The sequence below is a fragment of the Aplysia californica genome, unplaced genomic scaffold (genome assembly GCF_000002075.1).
Source record: "Aplysia californica isolate F4 #8 unplaced genomic scaffold, AplCal3.0 scaffold00005, whole genome shotgun sequence".
Classification (NCBI taxonomy): domain Eukaryota; kingdom Metazoa; phylum Mollusca; class Gastropoda; order Aplysiida; family Aplysiidae; genus Aplysia; species Aplysia californica.
The window spans coordinates 858,328-881,488 of record NW_004797275.1 but is presented as its reverse complement, the minus strand read 5'-3'; the positions used below and the strand labels follow the sequence as shown (position 1 = coordinate 881,488).

Here is a 23,161-nt window from a genome sequence, read left to right as displayed (position 1 = left end):
ATGCCCCCCTGACCCCCCCCCCCCGTCTCCATGTTTTTATTTGCCCCCCCTGAAACCCCCCTTCCCTTGTTAATAACTAGTGAATTTTTAATGCTCATTTTGTAGGCTGGATCTAGATCTACCAGACTGATGATAGAACATCGATACCGAATATTTTTGTCAGTATCGATATCCAGTACTCTGTGTGGATGATGCCTAGTTTAAACAGACGGGACCCAGATTCTTAAGTTGTACCAAAGTGCACTCTAGTTTAGGTGCCTTTATTATCTAAATTATAATTTATTATTCAAAGTGTATGCAGACCCGGTAACCAAGAACAAAGTCACGAAGTATACAGACCCGATAGGGCAACTCTTTTGTGATGTCGGAAAGTTTCAGCGCCCAGACCCTGTAGTGTGTGTGCGTGCGTGAGAGAGAGAGAGAAGAAAAGAGAGAACAGAGGGAAGTGCTAGCAAAGGCCACCTCTATTCTCACCCCGGGTGAGAATAGCGCAGGCGAGTCTTTTGGCTATTCTCACCCGGTGTGCGTTCACCGTTAGGCCAACCAGTGTAGCATTCACCCTGAACCACAGAATTCTACACTGAACAGAATTGCAGAATTCTGTGCCGTGAACAAACGTTCCATTAAATATAGAACCTGAAAGCGTGCAATTTTGTCTGTGGGTAGTGGAGAGAAGAGAGAGAGAAAGAGGGATAGAGGAGTAGCGCGAGAACTTTTGGGCAAAACAAAATGGCGACCCACGTAGTTCGGCTCGATTCGAAAAGTGACATAGCACCTTTGTAGACTATCAAATTAGCTTACTATAATGTAATTTTTTCTTGGCTTTTTTATCACTTTGAACATCCACACCGATAGACAGTATTCCGAAATGAGGAAAAACTGGTCTTGTTTCACACCGAGTGAGAACAACCAACGCTGGCAAGTCTCACCCGGGGTGAGAGGTAGATCGTAGTTTTATTCTCACCCTGGGTGAGGATAGCCACTTCCGCTAGCAAAATGTATTACATGCCCCAGTTGACAGGAGGGAACAAGAGAAAGATAGAGTGGGAAATAGGTGGGGAGAAAGAAAGACAGAGACAAAAAAAAAAAAAAGAGAATGCAAGCGATACACAGAGACAGAGTAGAGAGAGGGTGACTGCTGGATTGAAATCATAATGACATTGTTCTTTTCTTCAAATTGTGATTCCTCCAACTCCAAAAATGGAGGAAAAACGATCGTTCATCGAAAAGACATCCACAATCTTCATTTAGATCTAGATCTAGGCTAACCTCGAAACTAGACAATGACTTTTATGTCTGTCTCACTGTCTGTCTAGATCTAGACCTAGGCTATAGATCTAGAAGAACCTAGAATCTAGGTCTACCCTGAGCCAAGAGGGTGCTGAAACTTTCTGAAATCACAAAAGAGTTCCCCTACCAGGTTTGTATACTTTGTGACTTTGTTCCCGGTTACCGTGTCTGTATATATACACTCCCTTTATTATTAGACTCAAACTCAATGTACAACAACCACATGTTATAGCCTACTTGCCGGGGTTTTGTAGCCTGTACGTTACTTTACAGTAATACTGCAGTGCTGCTGTCCCGGTCCCGGATGTCAAGTAAAAAAGCTGACTGAGTTGCCAGGGTGAAAAGACACGTTTAAGACTATTTTTGAGCACTATTTTAAGGCAGGCGCTATTTGCAACGCCGCGTTCTGAATAGCTCCCGTGCTATTTGAAACGCCGCGTTCTGAATAGCTCCCGTGCTATTTGAAACGCCGCGTTCTGAATAGCTCCCGTGCTATTTGAAACGCCAGTACTAGAATCTAGGTTTAGTAGCCATCCTTATAATAATATTCTAGTTCTGCCTGAATTTTGGAAGCCTTTTCAGTTTTTTGAAAACCTCCTAGGATTTGACTCTTTTATGACGTTGTCTTTCCGATCTATGTTGGGTAGATCTAGATCTATATTAGATCTAACAATTGTTTCTGACATTGTTTGCATACGTAGTCTTGTTCCTCTCTCATAATCATTTGAGTTTGAGCTAGTAAGTCGAAATACGCTTGGATAACAATAACAAGACGGTGCAACTAGATCTATATAAAAGCTGTATTTCTTGATGGAACAGGATCGAACCCACGCTCATAAAATAATGGTTTGGCTTCAAACGCAGACGCGCTGTCCGTTCGGCCATCAGAACTTCCAACAACGGAAGGTAGATTAAGCTTGATATAACACAGGGCGTTTTATTTAGCACTGGCGCTAGTCGCAACGCAGCATCATATTCAGCACTGGCGCTAATCGCAACGCGGCATTGCAAATCGGCACTTCCCTCTATTTTAATGTCTATTAATGTGTTGAGAACAATTTTGGCACTAAAAACTATCAACAAACCTTAAATTTTTGCGAATTTAGCCTTCTCTCCCCCCCCACCCCCTTTCACAATTTTGTTCTATCAGGTGTTGGAGGTCAGATTCATTTGACTCACTCACAACTGCACTTTTTTGGGCGGATTGGCCCCAACCACCACAATTTCGGGGGTGTTTTAAAAAATCAGTGTGACAAATGTATTCAAGATACACACTTGTTGTTTGCTGTGTTGAAAGTATACAATGAAATGTGTTTCAAAACAAGCAGAATGTGTTTATCTTGTGTACTTTTTTTTCATCAATTTGACACATTTTCTTATATATGGTAGAATATATCTGCTGGAGAATCTAGTTGAATTAGAAAACATTATATTACCCATGAGGATAGATAATAGATTTCCCAAAACAGCACAATTTTCGAACTGTTCAAAGATATTTGCTCTTGTTTTGGCTGCACTACGCTTCGGCCTGGAACGACTAGCTCGCCGTTTTGGACAGTCGAGGGTAGGTCAGCTGATAAATTCAAAAAATTTCTACCCTCGGGCCGAGCGAAATGAAATTTGGATCAAATTAAATGGAAATGACTGGACCGTGCTCACCACAGTGGCGATCCCTCAGGAGGAGAAAAAAATTTGAAGTTGGGATCGCCACGGTGGCGAGAACAGCCGGGAAGCATGAATTATAATAGATCGCTACAGTGGCGAGAATAGTTGGGAGTGAGTTAACCCTCCAAGTTTCAATGACAAATAGCCAGTGTGTTATCATATGGTTTCACACTATTTCTGTTATGTTGGAAAATGCTTGAGAACAGGCAAACCCAGCAAGTGGAGGCCTTAGACCTCTATGTACATCTTCAGAAAGTAGAATGTAGATAAGAAGTAGAACTCATTTGGTTTGTGAAGGAGTCAAAATGTTTGGCAATATTAAATTTTTTTTTAAAGGGATAAATGAACCAAAATAGCAACTCAATTTACTGTCAATGAAACTGGCTGCAACACCGCGCGTTCATTTGAGTTATGGAGTTGCGAGCCCTGTGGAACACTTACACTTGTTTTTCATTGCAGACGCAGTTTAAGCAGTACAAATCCTGGGAGTTTAGAACCAAGCATCACAAATGTTTCTCTTTCGGAGAAAATTCCAGGCCTGCCGCTTCCAAAGTATGCCTCAGTGACAAGTCATGTGTATGACACACATGTGACAACTCTCGACAATGGACTTCGCATTGCTTCTGAGAATAAATTTGGACAGTTTTGCACTGTTGGTGGTAATGTACTTTTGCATCTTTCAATTTCTTATTCTGATATAGGCCTGCTGTTATCTTTGAAGAATTGTGTCTCTCTATGTCTAAATATTTTCAAGTAGGGCCTATCATGGATTTTTCTATCTGATTGGGAAAGGGGGTTAACAAAAAGAATTTGATGCAATGCCCCGTTTTTCATATTAAACATCTGTCATATGTTTGTTACTCTCTTGTAGTACATCTTATCTTTGGCACTTATATGACCTAATTGTGTTGCTAGTGCTGTAAAATAAATACTAAAACAAAAAAACAACGTACTTTTCTGTTGGGCCTTGTTTCATAGTGATGCATGAAAGTGATGAGTGATGATGAAAATAGGTCTTTTTTATATCTGAGATGTGTGCTGTTAATCCCGTATTATTTTTTACCCAATTTTGATTGACATCAAAGAAAGCATGTTGGAACCTTAGTTTGCAGTGATGAGCTTTCAGATTCAGTTAGATACCCAAGTTATAGATGCGCATGCAAAGACTTGAGAAGGTTAAACAGAGAGCTTTGATGTCTTGTTTCAATCGGGTTTTTGAGATGTCAAGATCTGTTTTAACTAACTGAAGGTATTATCTGAAACTTTTTTTTTTTATGTTTGTTTCTCATGTAACAAAACTAACTAGTTTCTGTTGTCACAAGGCATAGGGGACAATATAAATAGGTGTGTAATTTTATAATCATGAGTATACATGTCAAGAAATTTTTTACTTGTGTGCTCTTATTTCACAGTTACATACAAACTGCCAACACTATTATAAAAGATATAGTCGTGTTCTCAAGCCAATGTTGTTCTGTTTGTGTCTTTTTTGTTTGCAGTTCTTGTTGACTCAGGGTCGAGGTATGAATCTGCATATCCCAGCGGAATTACTCATTTCTTGGAGAAAATGTCGTTTGGGGTGAGATGTTTATGTTTTTGATGTGCATTATCCTGCAAATTGAGCTGGTATAGATTACTTTAGTATGTAATGAAGAAGATAAGATAATACTTTATTCTCCTAGAGGAAAATTTTTCTTGGCTGAAATGGACAGTAAAAACACATGCAGATATACATAGAAGTTGAATTTTGTATAATAACTCTCCTTAAAATCAAATATGAAAAGAAAAGTAAAGCTGATAGTGATAAACATGTAATATTAGATGCATTATTCAACCACATGCAGGAATTTATCACAAGACCTTTAGAGTTAAACATTGTTGACCGTAGATCTACTTCTTTGGGATGATTTTTGAATGGGATTTGTAAAAAAATCATACTAGTTGTCCAAGTCAGTTTGAATAGTGATTATTGATCATATACAGTCGAAATTGTCTATGACAGCCACTTATTGTCGAAGAGAAAAGTGGCTATCTTAGGCAGACGTCCTACACAGGTCATGTTTTTTTTTTTAAGTGCAAGGGAGGAAATTGGAAGTGGCCATTTGTACAGGTGACTTGTCTTATACAGGTGGCCGTTAGTAGCAGGTTTGACTGTATTTGAGAAGTTTCTTTCTTTTGTTTTGGGAATATCAGCTTTGTTGTTTAAGGTGCTTGTCTGAACGTTATCTGGGTCACTGGGGTGAATAGCCTTTGTGCACAAAGGAGGATTCAACAAAAGTAGAAGTTTGACCTATTCTGTTCTCCCACCCGTGACTTTGACTGGCCATTTCTGGGCAGCTCACACCCGATTGTGTTAGCGCTCTCAGGGTAAAGGGTTCTATTTTCTTGAGGTACAGGGCATGTTTTAGTAATTGCAGCGAAATGATGAATTAACTTTTAGCACCAGCTTACTGTTTGTAGTCGTTTTCAGCTGTCTTTTCCAGCACATTCTCCTTGTGGTCTCCTTGTTAGTATACTTTTCTATCTCCACAACAGAAATATCTGAGTGGGTGGTTGGCGGGTGCTCTGGTGTGGTTTGCTCCGTCTTTCCTATCAAACATCTATTGTCCTGATCTCTCCTCCTTCTTTTTTGTGTTTGTTACTCTCTTGTAACACATCTAATCTTTGGCACTTATATGACCTTATTGTGTTGCAAGTGCCGTAAAACTCTTACAAAAAAACAAAAAAAAGAAATATCTGAGATGAGATGTTAAGTCTTCGGGTTGAGGTGTATTGGCAAATAATAGTGTCTGTCTTAAAAGACTGAATGGTTTTAGTGCAAGACTTGTTTTTATTTACATTTCTTTGATTCGCTGGTCTACTGGTCTTTTTTTTTAATTTTAGAAAACCACAAATTGGGAAGACAGAGACAAGATCTTACAAGAACTCGAGAAGGTTGGAGGCATCTGTGATTGCCAAGGGTCAAGGTAAAAAGAAGAGTGTATTATTTGTCTCCCAACAATACTTTGTCATTTTAATTGCCATTCTGAACAGCGCCTTCTCTTTTGTCCAGTGATCAGTTTATGTGTACGTTTTACGCTTTCCATGCCAAGTGTATTTTTTTTTACTTTCGTGTACTAAAATTTTTAATTTGATCAGTGTGACTGGCTTTGTAACTTAAGCTCCTCAAGTTTTAATTGTGGAGCTTAATTTGAGTCTCCCTGGTTCAAGTCTCTAATATCATTATGTAGTTTCGAGCGCCATAAAACCTTAGTAAAACTTTGAAAAGTCTCCAATATGCGCTCTAATGTCATTGTTTAAACTAATTGAATTGATGGTTATTTTGCTCTCGTCCTCTCTTTACTCCCCCCCCACAGGGACACCTTGGTCTACGCCGCCTCTACCCGGACTGACGGTCTGCAGAGAGTGATGAACGTCCTCTCCGATGTGGTGCTCCGACCAGAGTTCCCAGAACACCAGGTCAGACTTGTGGTCGTAGCTGTGGTTGGTGGGTGCTCTGGTGTGGTTTGCTCCTTCTTTCCTATCGAACATCTATCGTCCTGATCTCTCCTTTTTTAATTTTGCTACTCTCTTGTAACACCTCTAGTCTTCGGCACTTATATGACCTTACTGTGTTGCAAGTGCCGTAAAACTCTTACTAAAACTAAAAGAATTTGCGCTACTCTTTGCATGTCAAGAAGGGAGTTTTCTGTCTAGAAATGACCAGTCAATTGGTTTGTTTTTCATACTATTATAAGAATACTTATTATGTTTACCTTAATTGAAGGCTCTTTCTATTTTTTATACATCTTTTGATTCTAACGGATTGTGTTTTTTTCTTTTAATCTTTATTTTGTTATTGAGTCGTTTCTTTGTAAAATAGATGTAATGCACTTGGCTGTGTTTCTGAAAACAAATTTGGAGACAAAGATTTTTTCTTTAAAACCACAGTGTTGCTTTCTCTCCAGGTGAATTAGTTCCCGAATGTTTCTATATATTGTAGATATTATATATTTTTTTCTCCAAAATTGCAATGTGAGTGGAGTGCTATTTACATGTGAATAGACTAAAGACGGTGGGTGATATGGGAGGAGGACTTACAGGAAAATAGATAATATTGTAAAGGTTGGATAAAAAAAAACCCGAAGAAAAACCCCAATAAAGTTTGGTGCACACCTCACTTATTTTCCTAACACCTTGATGACCTTAACACGCTTCATCTTCCTCAGCTGGAAGACGCCCGCCAAGCCATAAGGTTTGAGATTGAGGCAATGAACATGGACCCAAACCCAGAGCAGCTCCTAATGGAAATGGTCCATGCTGTAAGTGCTGTCTCTCTCTCTCTCTCTTGCCCTTTTAGCTCCCAGTGGAGCATAGACCATCTACTACATTTCTCCGGCGAAGCCTGTCCTGTGATACTTTTCTAGCTGTTTCCATGATGTTCCTGCTTTTTCCATTTCCGCTTGTACCGCTCGCCGCCATGTCATCTTTAGTCTTCCTTTCTTACGTGTCTGACAAGTATAATAATGTGTCGCGATGTGGTGGAATCAGGCGCTCGTCAGAATAATGAAATTGGAGAAACTGGTATTGGCAATTTTTATCGAATTTTTGTTTTTTGGTGTAACACCACTGTTGTCCAGCTATGAACACATTTCTGGGTGGATTTTTACTGAAAAGGTTTATTAAAGGCACAAAAATGTAAGTTTTCCAATTCCACGGACTCCTAAGTTATGGAAATAACCAAACTTTGGCAGCCATTTCCTCGCTAATTCTACCTTTGAAATCAGGCTACCTCACCTTCTTCTATCTCAAATATTTTGACCTCTATTCAAGATAGATAGGCATTTTTTTCACATATTATAGCAAGACAACTGAACAAGTTTTAAGATGATACCAATATCTCCACGTGCCCGAAAATTGTCGAGCGCCTGATTACACCACGCTGCGACACATATGATGACTTAACAGTGGTGTACAAGCTACGTCACAGTGAGTGACCTTGAGTGTCCAAGATTGCAAATGAGGATGTTGGGGGAGGGCCAGGGGTGTTTTGTGATGTCGTTTCTGCTTTGATCACATGACTGTTAGTCATCACTGTGACTTGAGATATGTGAGGCATCGTGGTGAAATCAGGCGCTAGTCAAAAAAATGAAATCCAAGGAATCAAATATCGAAGACCACCTGATTCCAGCCCGTTGTAACACATTTATTTTGGGTCATTTGGGTAGTCTATTACATTCTGTGCTGTTTGGCCTTAGTTTATGTCACAGTACTTTTTGATTTATTCAAAATGCTTAGACATTATGAGTATGAAAGTTGTGTTATTAATGAAGTTTGTAGACTGATACATTTATGTGATGCATATTATGGGAAGATAAGAAATTCTGCTAGTCCTGGAAATCTCACTAACTCTTCGTTATTTTAGGAAATCTCATCCGTAATGATTAAGGTTTGGAAAAAATAGGTCTTCTTCTTTTTTTTAATGTCAAGATTCTGAATACAATTTCTCTGTCATTATCAGCTTGTTACACATGTCTACTAAATGAACATCAGGGGGAACTTTGAAACAAAATGTAGATGGTGTTATTTTAATGTGTATAGATATGCTATATAATAATAAAAATAATAATAATAAATAGCTTTTGTATAGCGCATATCCCCGCTCAACAGCAGGCTCTATGCGCTTTACACTATATTATTACTCCAGCAGACCATAGAACACTCCGAAACATTCTCAGCTTCCAGGGAAGCATACACTGCAAGCAGCTGATTAAGGGCTCAAACACTAACAAACTGACAAGATCTTTCGCTGTCTATAGCCGGGTACCCATTCCCATCTGGGTGAAGTGAGTAAAATACGTGTAAAGTGCCTTTCCCGAGGACACAACGTCGGGCCCCTGACGGGATTCGAACCCACGACCTTGCAGTTGCGAGTCCGAGAGCCTAACCACTAGGCCACCGACGCCACCATATTTTACCCATTAGTCACAGCATAGAAGAAGATCATTGTTTATCTTTGTGCTCTGAGCTTGGTAGTTGTTGATCCTTAAGTTGGTTTTCAACTGTCCAATAGAGATGGTTATTTTGCTTTGAAAATCTTCCAGTAGGTGTAAATTGCACAGGTAGCTTCTAAGATGAGTTAGTTCTAAGTGTCGTAGAGTTTTAGATATCTTGCATATGTATCACCATATCGTTGCCTCAGAATAGGATGATATGTCAGAGTTATATACAACATTAGATGCTAGAGACCTGGTCTAAAACATATCATAAAAAAGGTTTTTTAAGATGCATGTCTTCTGAAGGATGCTTTGGTGACCACAAATTTCAAAGTTCATTTCATCTTCGGTTGAGAATTCTCCTAAATGACTGACGATTTTCATCCATCACAGGCAGCCTACAAGGGCAACACTTTAGGCCTTCCCCGTATTTGCCCCGAAGTGAACATTGACCTGATCACACAGAAAGCTCTGTACGCCTTCATGAAAGAGAGGCACCACCCGTCGAAAATGGTGGTTGCGGGGGTCGGTGTGGATCACGAGGCATTTGTGGAGTGTGCTCAGAAGTATTTTGTGGAGGAGAAGAAGCCGCTGTGGGTGCCCGAGGGCCAGGTGTGGGGGCAGACGGAGCTGGGGAGCACCTGTGTGTCTCAGTACACGGGCGGATCTCTGCAGGTGAGGGACTGCTGTCTGTGGTGTAGTGGCTGAGCTCCTTGGGGGGGGGGAGAGGGGGGATTGTTGACATTTTATGAAGTGGCTCTCTGCAGGTGAGGGGCTGCTGTCTGCTGCGTAGAGCTTCCCATCTTACATGTAAAGGATGCGGGTTTGATTCCCATTTGGGAAAAGGGTGAGAGGGTTGGCGAGAGGGGGGACATTTTGTGAAGTGGCTATGTGCCAGTGAGTGACGCCTGTCTGCGGTGTAGTGGTTAAGCTCCTCGTTTAACAAGCAAAGGATGTGGGTTGGGTTCTCAGTGGGCAAAGACAGGTGATTCATGCTGTTCTGTTCTGTAACAATATATGACTGTGATGTCATCAATGTGTATGAGGGTGTGTGGGTAAGCTTTGTGGGATTGTGATTACTCAAGGATGTACTGGAAAGGGAGAGAGATAGAGAGAGAGTGAGGAAGAGAGAGACAGAGTGTGTGAGAGAGAGAAAGAGGATTACAATAGGAGCCGTGCGCTGCATATGTTCTTTGTATTATTGTACAGCGCATTGAGCACTTCTTTATGGAAATGCGCTATATGAATGCAATTTATTATTATTATTTATTTTTGATGAAATACGGTTGATTCCACTTCCCCACTCTTTCTTCTATGCCAAGTGCTCAGCCCTCAAAGTTACCTGTTAATATCCTATCCAGTGTGACATTTAACTCTTTCGTCAAAGAAGTACAATTGCTGTCACTTCACCTTCACAAGTAGCTCTGAATTTCTAGAAAAATAGATATATATGCCATTTTAATTTTTACTCAATCATTTTTTTTCCTTTGTAGGTAACACCTCTATTCTTTGGCACTTCTATGTGTTGCAAGAGCCGTAAAACTCTTCTTATTAAAAACAAAACAAACCCAACTTGGGTGGTTGGCGGGTTCTCTGGTGTCGTTTGGTCCTTCTTTCCTATAAAAAAATTTATCGTCTGTATCTCCCCTCCATCTTTTTGGTGTTTGTTACTTTTTTGTAACACCTCTAATCTTTTGGTGCTCATATGACCTTATGCAGTTGCAAGCGTCGTAAAACCTCTACTAAATTTTAAAAACTTCAGCACTTATATGACCTTATTGTGTTGCAAGTGCCGTAAAACACTTACTAAAACAAAAACTCAACTGGCCCGCAGGTGGAGAAGGACCTGTCCAACGTGAGCCTGGGCCCCACCCCCATGCCAGAGCTGGCTCACATCGTGCTGGGCCTGGAGAGCTGCAGCCACAAAGACCCGGACTTCATCGCCTACTGCGTGCTCAACATGATGCTCGGGGGTGGGGGATCCTTCTCAGCGGGCGGCCCAGGGAAAGGGATGTACACCCGCCTCTACCTCAACGTCCTCAACAGGTTCGTCTGTCTGGCTCTTCTCATGTGTGGCTGCACTTTTGTTTGTGTGTGGCTACACTTTGTGGGTGGTTGGCGGGTGCTCTAGTGTGGTTTGCTTCTTCTTTCCAATGAAAGATATATCTATCATCCTTATCTCCCCCTCTTCTTTTTTATGTTTGTTACTCTCTTGTAATACCTCTATTCTTCTGGCGCTCATATGACCTTATGCAGTTGTGAGCACAGTAAAACCTCTACTAAAACTACTTAAAAAAGACTACACTTTTATTTATGTGTGGCTACACTTTTGCGGGTGCTGATCTGGTGTGGTTTACTCTTTCTTTCCTATTAAACATCTATCATCCTTATTTGTGTTTGTTACTCACTCGTAACACATCTATTCTTCGGCTCTTAAATGACCTTATTGTATTGCGAGTGCCATAAAACTCTTACTAAAACTAAAAAATTCATAACACATTATTGCCTAAGTCATTTTGGTTTCTTTAAGAAAAGTTCAAAAAAAGACTTTGAGTACTTTGCACCCATGAGACACTGATGGACGATGATGAGTAGCAGTCCCTTTTCCCCACGGGACGCCGTTCGGTGCCAGTGTAATATAGCTACTAATACATTGTAGGAATGATCTCCTTTTTGACATGCACACCTGTTTTAAAGTTATAACTTTCTTTCTGAATGGTCTGTGTGACCTTTGAGCGCTGAAATCAGTTTGTTGTCAACAATTAGAGTGAAAATCTTTGAAAAATAACAAGCACATCTAACATGAGTGCTATTTTAGTGCCGCCATGATGAGAATTTGAATGATGAATGTGTTAGAACTAATAAATTTAAGTTCCAATTCTGATTAAACTGTATTCAGTTTAAGCGGACTCCACGGTAATTATATAATTATTGGGTTTTCCTTCAGGTATGTTTGGATTGAGAGCGCCACAGCCTACAACCACGCTTATGAAGACAGTGGCTTGTTCTGCATTCATGCAAGTTCTCATCCATCAAAGGTCAGTTGATGTCCTCATGGACAGATTTTTTGGTTTTTGCCCCCATAGACTTTTTAATTCTTTAATTTTTTTAAAAAGTAAAATTGTTTTGAATGTTCAGTTTGTTTTGACTGGAGGAGTTGCAGCGTTTGAGATGAGCTGGTTTCTAGTTATACATTATCTTTAAATCATGGGCTAATGTGGAAACTAAAACGGACTTTTTGTGAAGAGCTATCGTTTTTCCAGAAAGAGTACAGACTTAGTATGCAGTGGTTTCCCCAGCCAATAAAAGAAAAAAAATACAAACACACAAGCTGATGTCCTCTTTTATCAGTCTATGAAAGTCCAGTTCTTTTTATTTTTGTGAACGCGACGGGTCGACCCGCGTGTAGACGAAAGTATCCACTAGCGCCGTAAGATAAAATATGGGGATGTATGTTTACCAAATGCAGTAGATTGTTACATATGGGTTATAGACAGAGACTATCCTGGATTGATAACAACGACAGAGATTATTAAATACCCCCATGTTTATAGTTCGAACTGATGAAAAGACTTTTCTGTACTAAACACTGCTCAGCATAGACTGTTTTTTGGGTTTTTTTATAGTAGAGAGTTTTACGGCGCTCGCGACTGCATAAGGTCATATGAGCGCCAAGGGGTGGTTGTCAACAGAGAAGTCTTTACAAGGAATCAGACTTAGACTGCTCACCTCTCTAGCTTCAGCAGCACAAGGTCCACTTCGACTATCAAGGCACCCCAACATAGCAGGTCACAAGAGAGTGACAAACATACAAAAGAAGTAGAGGAAAATGACAATAGTAAGGATCAGGAAAGAAAAAGCAGCAGTTCCCTGTTGTCGATCAGGCACAGTTATGAGCGTGACATGAATCAACCCATTTACAATTCTACTATGCTTCAACGAGAAATATCCCCCCTATGAAAATGGCCTAAAGACACTACAGTCAGTGGCACTGCCCCAGGGGGGAACGCCTGTTCTTTGAGAGAGATCATGTACTGGTGTTGCGAAGTGAAAAGCATAGTAAAATGTTCTGTATTCTTTTGAAAGGAGAAGTCTGCTGAAGCTCATAAATGTTTTTCTCGTTTAAATTAATATTTCTGTTGAAAATACTGAGATATTTTCTGTTCTAGATAGTGTTTTTGAACTCAGTTGTATGCGGTGCTCGAGAAATATCAGTGGGTACTTATTTGGATTTTTTGGTGTTTTGTGGGTGGTTGGCGGGTGCTCTTGTGTGGTTTGCTTCTTCTTTCTTATAAAATACTATCGCCCCTCTCTCTCCTCCTCCTTTTGTGTTTGTTACTCTCATGTAACATCTCTAATCTTCGGTACTTTTTTTACCTTATCGTGTTGCAAATGCTGTAAAACTTTTACTAAAACTAAAACTTTTGTGGGGGGGGTTTTTTCAACATCTCCAGTTGCGAGATCTTGTGGAGGTCATTCTCAGGGAGCTTGTGTTCACTTCCAGCATGGTGTATCAGGTGAGTGAGGTGGTTCATGTCGTGTCCGTGTGTGTGTGTGTGTGTGTGTGTGTGTGTGTGTGTGTGTGTGAGTGAGCATGCACGTGTGCATTCCCGCTCGCGTGCGTGCACACAACTTGTTTTGAATTTTAAAATTTGTTGTTTTTTTTAGGGGGGGGGGGCAAACAACTCTTATTGTTATTGATCCATCATTTTTCATTCTTATAAAATTGTGTTTGTAATTGCAATGTTACTAGGAGGCTCACTTGTCCAAATTATTTAAGTGATAGTGGATGTTGACTGTACTGGTGTCTTACTTAGATTACTGAAATATACGGTGCAGGAGACGTGGTTCCTCATATAAATAAGGTTTATATACTTCTCAGTTTAAACAAATGAAATATATCGTATTTGATGAGCAGAAACATTTAAGATGATTTTCTTGGGAGAAAAAAAATAATACCAGAGCTTCTATCTTTGTACTGTGGGTCGCTGGAGGGTTCCTCTTTTCGTTTCCTATGATCTTTCTATCATTCCTTTTCCTTGCACTGAATGATGGTCATTGCGTTTTTATGTGCATCTCTTTATAATTTACTCAAACAAATTATGTTTGTATTTAGATGTGGACATTTAAATAGTATTGATTAATTCCTCATTTTTATATGAAAAGGTAAAAAAAAAAAAAAGAAACTCCTCAAATATATATATATGAAAGTCATTTATGGAATTGGTTTTCTTCATCAAACAGGATGAGCTGAGCCGCGCCAAACGACAGCTGCAGTCTATGCTGATGATGAACTTGGAGGTTCGTCCAGTCGTGTTTGAAGACATTGGCAGACAGGTGCTGGCTGGTTCCGGCCGACGTACTCCCCAGTTTTACTATGACCAGATAGGTCAGTGACTCATCACATTTTCCTCTGTTGCTATAGATTAGTACATTTTTACAAGTGAGGTTAACCACCTTTGTTACCAAAGGCCCCAAAGTTTTTGACATTTTCTATCCTGAACCAGACCCCAATAATGATCTCCCAGTCGGATGTATCAATAAATATGACCGCTGAAGACGATTGCAATGTTCCGCAAAATATCGATGATGATTTTGACGATAGTGGAAGTGGCAGGGGATCACTAGAGCCACCAGAGGCTAGATCTACGGCTGGGTCTAATGATGCCTTGACTGAAGTGGAGTCGGGGATCACACACAAGACTTAACTCATAGAGTTGGTCCTAAAAACCAGTGTTTTCACCTTTTGTCCAGACTGTGCATTCAAATATAAATAACATTTTCAAACTTCTGCAAAATCTAACAACAATTAACAAAGTAAATAAAGCAATGAACCAACCTAATTTTTTCTAGTATCTCAATTTTAATTCAGGATTCTAGGGAGATATGAAAAAAACGAATTCAGGGTTTTAAGGGTTAAAAGTAAGTGATGGGTGTGCGAGTGAGGTGCATGCACTGATTAAATGTAAAAATATTTGTTTTGTCACCCTCACTCTATGTAATTTTGAATTAGCCCAACAAGACTGTAAGGAATAACTGGATGGTTGCTAACCCTGCCCTGTTTGTAGTGATGTCAAAGCTATGACCTAAAGACCAACTTCTTTTTTTCTATGTGTACTCACAGTTCTACAAAAATTCTGGCCATTCTAAATGGTTATCATATCTCGGCCTTTAGATACTTGGACATTCATCTTTACAGTCTAATGATCGTCTCGAGCAAGTCAAAAATTGTTTTTGTTGCCGTCTCTAAAAGAATGCTTTTATATTTTGGTTTTCTTTGCTTTATGCCTTTGCAGCTAGCATAACAGAACGGGACGTCCAAAGAGTGGCCACTCGTATGTTGAAGAGCAAGTTGTCCCTGGCTGCCTACGGGTCGTTATCGGAACTGCCGTCGTTCGAGGACATGGAAGCGGCCCTGGCAAGCCGGGATGGACGGCTGCCCAGCAAGAAAAGCTTCTCTTTGTTCCGACGATAGACGTGGTGAAAAACATGGCATTTTTTCAGCATCAACACATTTCATTTGGTTTGGCCAGACTTAACTACTATCGCGTCATGATATTTTGTATTTGAGGTCCTTCAGGACATTTGTATGATAAGTTAAAGTTTTGATCTGAAGAGACTCTGCTGTGTGTGTGGTGAAGGAGATTGTGAGGTGTGATAGGGAGGAATGAGTGACTGTTGTGAGTTTCAGTGTGTCTGATGTGAAGAGAGGATGATATAGGAAGAGTCAATTGGCTGCCATCAAATCAAAAGACTCTCAGGTCATTCCAGTAAGGCATATCAGTGAAGGTAGAATGTATAGTGCCTTGAAAGAGTTGCAGTGAGAAAAAGGCCCTGAAGTTTCATCAATTGTAAGTTCGCACAGCATACCTTAAAGTTAAGATATTTTAGGGTAGCTGACCACTTGGAATTTTGGTGTCTTCTAGAATTTGGAAATCAATTTTTGTTTTTTCGGTCACTGTTTGCTGCTTGTCATGGTCAGTTTTAAAAGTCCGAAACATTTTTTTTCAAAAGAATTGCAATGTTTTATGTTCCATTTCAAACTTTAGAATAATTTTAGAGACAAAAAAGTGCAAGTTTTATGTACATATTAAGCAGGTGAACTTGCTCAGAGATTTCTTCAAGAAAAAGGTGGCAGTGAGTAAAGCTATGATTTTTGTAATGTATGAAAGAGAAGAATGGTTGTGGAATTTGTCAGAGAAGACTGTGAAGAGTTGGACCGGTAGCGGTTTTCACATAAAGGGTATCATTAAGCATCGTTGTCATGATTTCAGCATTAATGCCCAGATTTTTCCCCTCACCTTATGCGACGATAGTAACCTGGTATATACTACGGTCTGTGTTCCTGTGCTATGAAATATTTTTCCTTTTGTATGTTATCATTTTGTCTGTGAGGCTTTCAGAGCGGTCGATTTTCATGTTGTTAACAGATCTGGAACAGATTTATGACTTTCACCATGTTAACAAAATGGTTACAGTTCACATCATGTGTTATTTCAGGCCATGTCAACGAAAAGCTGTAATATGTAAAGTGTTGACTCCAGGGCATAAAGGGGGGATTTGTTCATGACCTTGGTACAAATGTTTTCATTTTGAAGGGAAGTCGTCAGTTTCAACTTGTCGTGTGGTGCTGAAATGGTTGTGGATGCTGTCCTTTTTATTCAAGTGGCATGCTGAAGATTTTTTCCCACAAAGAAAGATGCCTTCCTCTAGCCTCGACGGATCCAGTTGCACATCATATGCCCTTGCTCTACTCGATAAATACATTTGCCAGGCCATTTTTTTAAAAAAATGAAGATGAAAAATTCATTTCACACTGACATCTCATTCTTTGTCATACAGTTTACCAAATTCCTGTTGTGAGATAATATATAAAATCTCATCCCAACGATACGTTGAACCTTTTTCACGGAAGTTTTCTCGACCAGGTGCTACAGTGTACACTGTCTACTTCCGAGTTACTCGTATGTGTGTCCTTTAACAAAATGATTTTCCCTCCTTTTGTTTTCAAGTTAATTTTAGTTTTCCATTCTTTCAAAATCGAACATTTTCTCTATTTTCTATTTTGTACATGCTGTAAGTTTGATGGCTAGAAATACAACTTGGAAAAGTGGAGAACATTTTTATGGACATATGTCCTCAGAGAGGTGTGCACGAACATTTAAAACTTGTTATCAAATTGCCATTGAAATTAGGGAGGTTGAAAGATGTGATGATGTCTGTTGTCCTACAGGTGCTCTTGTGATAGTATAATGTGTATCTGGAACACACAAAAAAACCTTCAAAAGGTGGCCCATCCTACTTTTATAGGGGGATGAAATGTGCAGTTTTAAAAGACCTAGCTGTTCCATTACGTGGGTAAAATCTATGTATCTTGTATAGTGTGGTATGCCATGGTCCGTATCTTGAAATGAGCTAAGAAAATACATACAGTATAACACGGATAGTTCGATTTACATCAAGACAGGCCTCGGTAGTTCGAGGTCGAGGGGTTCGTAGTTCAAGGGATATCTTACAAAGATAAAGAGGAAGAAAAAATGAGACAGCAGGTACAGTTTGTCGGATGAGTGATTTTGAGTCGTCTGTGTTCGACCTATCTGTGTTATACTGTTTAATATATTCTGTTATGTACATTGCTATTTCATAAGTTATGTGGATGAGATATGGTGTACGGGACTGACAGTTCAGAGGTTGAGTAGTCAGTCACAAAGAAAAGGGGGCAACTTCTGGTTACTTCCAGCTGGTGCTTTGTGAGGACAGGTGGCAAGTTGTAATGTAAGGTTTCTGAGTTTGTTTCGTTGTATAGAATTTTTTGATTCACTTCTGTTCATTTTTGTAAAAAGAAAAAAAAAGCCAACAAAAAAGAATTCAGTGATGTCATGTTTTGAAGTCGTGAATAAAGTACAAAAAGATCCTGAAACTGTGTTGTTGGAAATAATGTACTTGTTTCTTTTAATGCTATAATTCAGTTAACCCTATCTGTACACCGTGTGGTTTGCTTCTTCCTTCCTATGAAACATCTATCGTCCTTATCTCCCCTTCTTCTTTATTAAGTTTGTTACTCTCTTGTAACACCTCTAGTCGTCTGGCGCTCATATGACCTTATGTAGTTGGGAGCGCCGTAAAACCTGTACTGAAACAATAAAACAAGTACATCGTGTGTTACTATTGTATCCTTACGACGTGGGGAACTCGGTGCCACCTTACAACTTCGGTCAGTTGTGTTTGACGGGTGAGTTCCGTCAGTGGAGGGGGCGTGAGATCAGAGTAGGGCAGTGCCACTGACTGAGTGTCTTTAGGCCATTTCCAAAGGGGGGACATTTCCCGTTCATGCACAGTAGAATTGTAAATGGGCTGACTCATGTCACACTCATAACTGTGCCTGATCTACAACAGAGAACTGCTGCTTTTTCTTTCCTACTCCTTACTATTGTTATTTTCCTCTACTTCTTTTGTATGTTTGTCACTCTTGTGACCTTGGAGTAACTATATAGGGAGAGGCCCTAACGTTGCGTCGCCCGCTCAACAGTTCCAACCAAGTTGAAGCTGAAAGGGCGGAGCTTATCGGGCCTGCCGCCATCTTTGTAAATTCAAAACCATGCAGCGTACGCAGCGTAATCTCCTTTCAAAACAAGTTGCTCGGACTCCATTGTCTCTCAAAATTTCTTTGTCAATGTTAATTACAGCATTATAAGCACTCACGTACAGTTGTAATGTAATAAGGATGTTAACAAATCTTACTTGCATCAAATTACCAGCTCATTTAGTCGAATATTTACAGTAATACGTGTACTATGTATACACATTGTGATGGTAAGATATTCTGTTTTACATGTTTTAGAGACGAAATTGGGATAATAAGGATCAAAATTATAAACGGGATGATAACATTTTCTGAGTTTTTGGAAGTCGAACTTCATTATTTTTACAAAAACGAAGACTTCTTGATAGTAATAATATAATAAAGACAGTAAGAAATCTTACTTGCATCAAATTACCAGCTCGCTCAGTCGAACATTTGGTAATACATGTACTATGTATACACATTGTGACGGTAAGAAATTTTTTTTAACTTGTTTTAGAGAAGAAATTGGGATAATAAGGATCAAAACAAAAATATAAACGGGATAACAAAATTTGCAGACTTTTCGGTCATAGAACTTCATCAGTGCAAAATGATGTCATCACTGACATTATTTTTACAAAAACCTAGTCTTCTTGACTTAAACTTACAACAGAATATATTTCTAACAAAATTGAAAATGATTACACAAAAGATGGTAGTGAGGGTGGGATGGGATGGGCGAAGAATGAGGAAGGAGAGGGCAAGGCAGATAAGAGTGAAGTATGATGGTGGAAATTATCCCCCCTCCCCCCACACACACAAAAAAACCCAACAACAACAAAAAAACAAGAATAAAACAGCCCCCCCCCCCAAATAAAACGAGGAGGGAAGGGCACCTTTAAAACACCCAGACACTTTATTTAACTTTTACAAAATACTGTTAAAGGTATTGAAAAATTAATAGAGAATTTGAAATGATAGGCTTATAATAAGAAGATTTTCAAAACAGATTGCCCTAATTTATTACATTTCTCTCTTGACAATGTCACACCCCCTGCACAGACAGACGACACATGGCATCAAAAATGTTATTCACACACTAAACACACTTCAATGACATTCTTTGAAGGCACTGTCGAACCTCCGACGAGACTTAAAAAACAGCAAGGAATTTACTTTTGACACATTGGAGTCAACAAAGGCACCGATGCAGGTTTCACATTTTCAAATGCTTTGTCAACCTTAACAACACAAAACCAGCAATGTAAGCAGCATGCAGAGCAAATTGACAAGTATGCTAGACTAGATCTAGGCACATACGTGGCAAACTGAATTTTCTGCAATCTTTTTTCATTCTGTTTTTACTGTGAGATGCATTTACGGCTAAATCAGAAGGCACTTCGTCATCAAGTTCAGTGCCATTGCTGAAGACTGATATTTTTAAAAACATTTTTCGTAGGTCCTATAAGTGTTTTACGGCACTCGCAACTGCATAAGTCATATGAGTGCGAGGGACACATTAAACATTTTAAGCTGGTAGGAAATTTTGAATTTTGCCTGGGTGGCGACCGAAGCCTACTCTTATCGATTTTAGACCACCAATTTGCGCAACTTGCATAAGCGACCTCCGAGATTTTTCGCCCTTGTCCGAGAAGGCTAGGGGTAGATCTTTCCTACCAGAAGATCAGGGGTGTGGCTGAAAGACAGAGGTAAGAAGGAGCCAAGGAGTAGCAGTAGAAAGGCTGCAGAAAGAGTCCGGAGCCCTGAGGAGGTAGGGGCAGAAAGTGGAGATGAAAGCAGACGAAAGAGAAAGTAGCTATTTTCGGGGTGCCTTGATAGTTGAAGCAGACCTTGTGTTGTTGAAGCTAGAGAGGTGAGCAGAGTAAGTCTGATTCCCTGTAAAGACTCTTCTGTTGACACCCACCCCTTGGCGCTCATATCACCTTATGCAGTTGCGAGCGCCGTAAAACCCTCTACTATTATAATTTTAAAAGATTAAAAATAGAGTAGGGCAGTCAAGTTATCAGATTATTTAGGAAGAAACTGCATTTTGGCAGCAAGCACTTAGTGAACTCACACATGATAGAGAAACATGCTAATATAGAAAAACATGCACATATCGAATAGATTTTCAGGTCCACAATTATTTTTTGTTTCTCTTACAACCTCCAAATGTATAAATATTCTACGTATTCAAATTTGCAAAAATGTACACAGCAAAATTCTTAGTAATCTTACACAAAGAAAAGATTTCCGCGTCTCACCGATTTCGCTATGTGAGTGTTCGGCTGTGTGTCATAAATATGGATTAAAATATACACAGACAAAAATATTGCCGAACCTGTGTAGGACGGCCACCCATTGTCAAGGAGAAAAGTGGCCATGTAAGGCCGTCTGCGAATGAGATTTTCCCCATTTTTACCCAGTTTGACCATACTTTTTTTTCCCTACCATTTTTAAAACCTACATCCACTTCCTTTAGAGTTTTGAGCGCCCGCTTCAATCAATTATGTTTAGAAGTCATTAACAATGGATTTAAAAAAACTCTTCTGCAACTTTGGGTCTTGTTTTTTAATATTTTCTTATTTTTTATTCAAATATTTATTTTTCCGACTTTAAATTACATCTTCTCCTTTATTTTTCATCTGAATAGCTTCATTATTTTACACAATGTCCATCCCTAGGTGACCTATACTGAAATAAAGCCCTTTTTGAAGATAATAAAAGAATGAAATTACAATCAGTGCTTTTGTTGGGAATTTTTAGATTTTAAAACTATTTATCCATGTACATATTTCCAGAGTCCATAATTATTTTCAGAATCGTAATATTACTAATCTGGTGTTATTTGTTCATTACATAGATGTTGAAGTTTGTACTTGATAAAAATGAAAGTCCACGGACGAAAACTAAGAGAAAAGATAGCTTTTGAAATTTAATTAAATTATCCAATATGGCACATGTTTGTTTGGTTACCATGGTTACCATGTGCTTATAATAATAAATATTTACTAGAATTTATTCTTGATGTCTGACTTAAATAGATATATTTTATTGTTGTTGCTATACATGGTCAAGGGATAAAGATTTTAGAAATTCCACCAGCAGATGGCCGACAGGTGGCCGTCTTAGGCAGGATCGACTGATCAAGATGAAGAAAACAAACCATTCCTTTCTGAGGTCGTAACCGAAGATAACCACATTGTTGTTGTTATTGTTGTTGTTTTTTGCTGGGGGGGGGTTTCTTCTTTTTTTCTTTTGTTGCTGCTTTTGTTCAAGGGTGACAATAAAACGAAATGTGTCAGACAAGGAGGACCGAGTGCTTTGGTAAAGCAAACACACGGGTCGCAACCACTCGGAGAACGAGCGACGTTTCTGTCACAAGTTCATGTTGACGTCCATTGTTTCTTTGTTACAGTAGACGAGGTAAACAGTGACCACTCATCTCACTTACGACTTGTGTATGAGTTGTGGGCGGGGCTTATGGCTATTGGTTATGAGGGATCACATGCTTACCTCGCCAGCAGCTGAAAATTTGTTAACGGGTACCTATTGGTCAACAGTAGGAGGGGCCAAGGCAACATGATCGGTTGGAGGGACTACCTAACACCCTCGGGTGATTGGATTATGACGGCTCGCCCACAACGCCAGGGGCCAACGCACAATTTGTGACAAAATGAAATGGAGTCCCTTAGGCGGCCGTCTAGGAGAGAGGTGATATATTGCTTAGTGTGATAGGGGTTGTGTGTTAAAATATGGTGGCCGCGGCCGCGTTGGACAGGTGCCCGTTTTAGACAATTAAGTTATTTTTAAAAAACGCAAGGGGGGAAATGGAAAGTGGCCGTTTGTACAGGTGGCCGTCTTATAGAGGTAGCCGTCAAGGCAGGTTTCACTGTATACATAATGTATCCCTCTCATTTCCTGGAAAGAATTAGCACTCTCTTTTAACTAATTACCTTACATCATCAAGCATGATTACCAGATTTGAAACACGTGCTTTCCCCATCACCTATAGATCTAGATCTAATCTGTTCAAATTCTCCAAGTCTAAGTAAGTTGTTCGTGGTCTACTCTTGCCTGATTTGCCCTCTTTTTTCCTGTGAGAGCATAAAAAACTATTTGCGCTAATTCGCTAATATTAAATTAATACTGCTACAAACTAGAGACACCGTCAATATATATATAATATGGAATCGAAAGGATGGTGTAAAGTAAATGTGGTGCGTCTTATCATTTTACAAGTGGGAAATGATTTTGTTTTGTACGGAAGGAACATTTTGAATTTTGAAATGTAGGCCTACTAAATACGATTCTTTCAGGGAGAGGTACAGCGAGGAAATTTTGAATTTTTGAAATGTCAGCCTACAACTAAGATTCTTTCAGGGAGAGGTACAGAGAGGAAATTTTGAATTTTTGAAATGTCGGCCTACAACAAATAAGATTGTTTCCGAGAGGAGTCCACCCACGTCACTGTACGCCAAACTTGTGGGCAGCCAAACGTCTCAGCTCCTTCCTACTTGTCTTTCCAGTGTCGGTCAGTGGGTACTGATCCATGATCTGAAGAAAACATGCAGCGTTTGCTTATACGTGCGTGTGTGTGTGAGTGTGTGTCTGTGTGTGTGTGTGCGTGAGAGAGAGAGAGAGGGGGGGGAGAGCAAGCGAGAGA

General features: G+C 39.6%; 2 protein-coding genes across 2 annotated transcripts in view; one reads left to right on the top strand and one right to left on the bottom strand.

The window, feature by feature from the left end:
• The window catches only part of LOC101848084 (mitochondrial-processing peptidase subunit alpha), an 18,662-nt gene extending 812 nt beyond the window's left edge, over nt 1-17,850 (top strand). Inside the window, exons 2-12 of the mRNA XM_005089314.3 lie at nt 3,415-3,614; nt 4,455-4,534; nt 5,839-5,921; nt 6,312-6,414; nt 7,164-7,256; nt 9,324-9,605; nt 10,765-10,976; nt 11,878-11,968; nt 13,385-13,447; nt 14,175-14,319; nt 15,227-17,850. Coding sequence (XP_005089371.2) covers nt 3,415-3,614; nt 4,455-4,534; nt 5,839-5,921; nt 6,312-6,414; nt 7,164-7,256; nt 9,324-9,605; nt 10,765-10,976; nt 11,878-11,968; nt 13,385-13,447; nt 14,175-14,319; nt 15,227-15,405 — 1,531 coding nt within the window. The 3' untranslated portion in view covers nt 15,406-17,850. The remainder of the gene's footprint in view (nt 1-3,414; nt 3,615-4,454; nt 4,535-5,838; nt 5,922-6,311; nt 6,415-7,163; nt 7,257-9,323; nt 9,606-10,764; nt 10,977-11,877; nt 11,969-13,384; nt 13,448-14,174; nt 14,320-15,226) is intronic.
• A 4,158-nt stretch (nt 17,851-22,008) lies between these two features.
• Nucleotides 22,009-23,161, bottom strand: part of LOC101847850 (4-coumarate--CoA ligase 2) — a gene marked incomplete at its 5' end in the record, with an annotated part of 18,018 nt that continues 16,865 nt past the window's right edge. Inside the window, 1 exon segment of the mRNA XM_013080195.2 lies at nt 22,009-23,052. Coding sequence (XP_012935649.1) covers nt 22,963-23,052 — 90 coding nt within the window.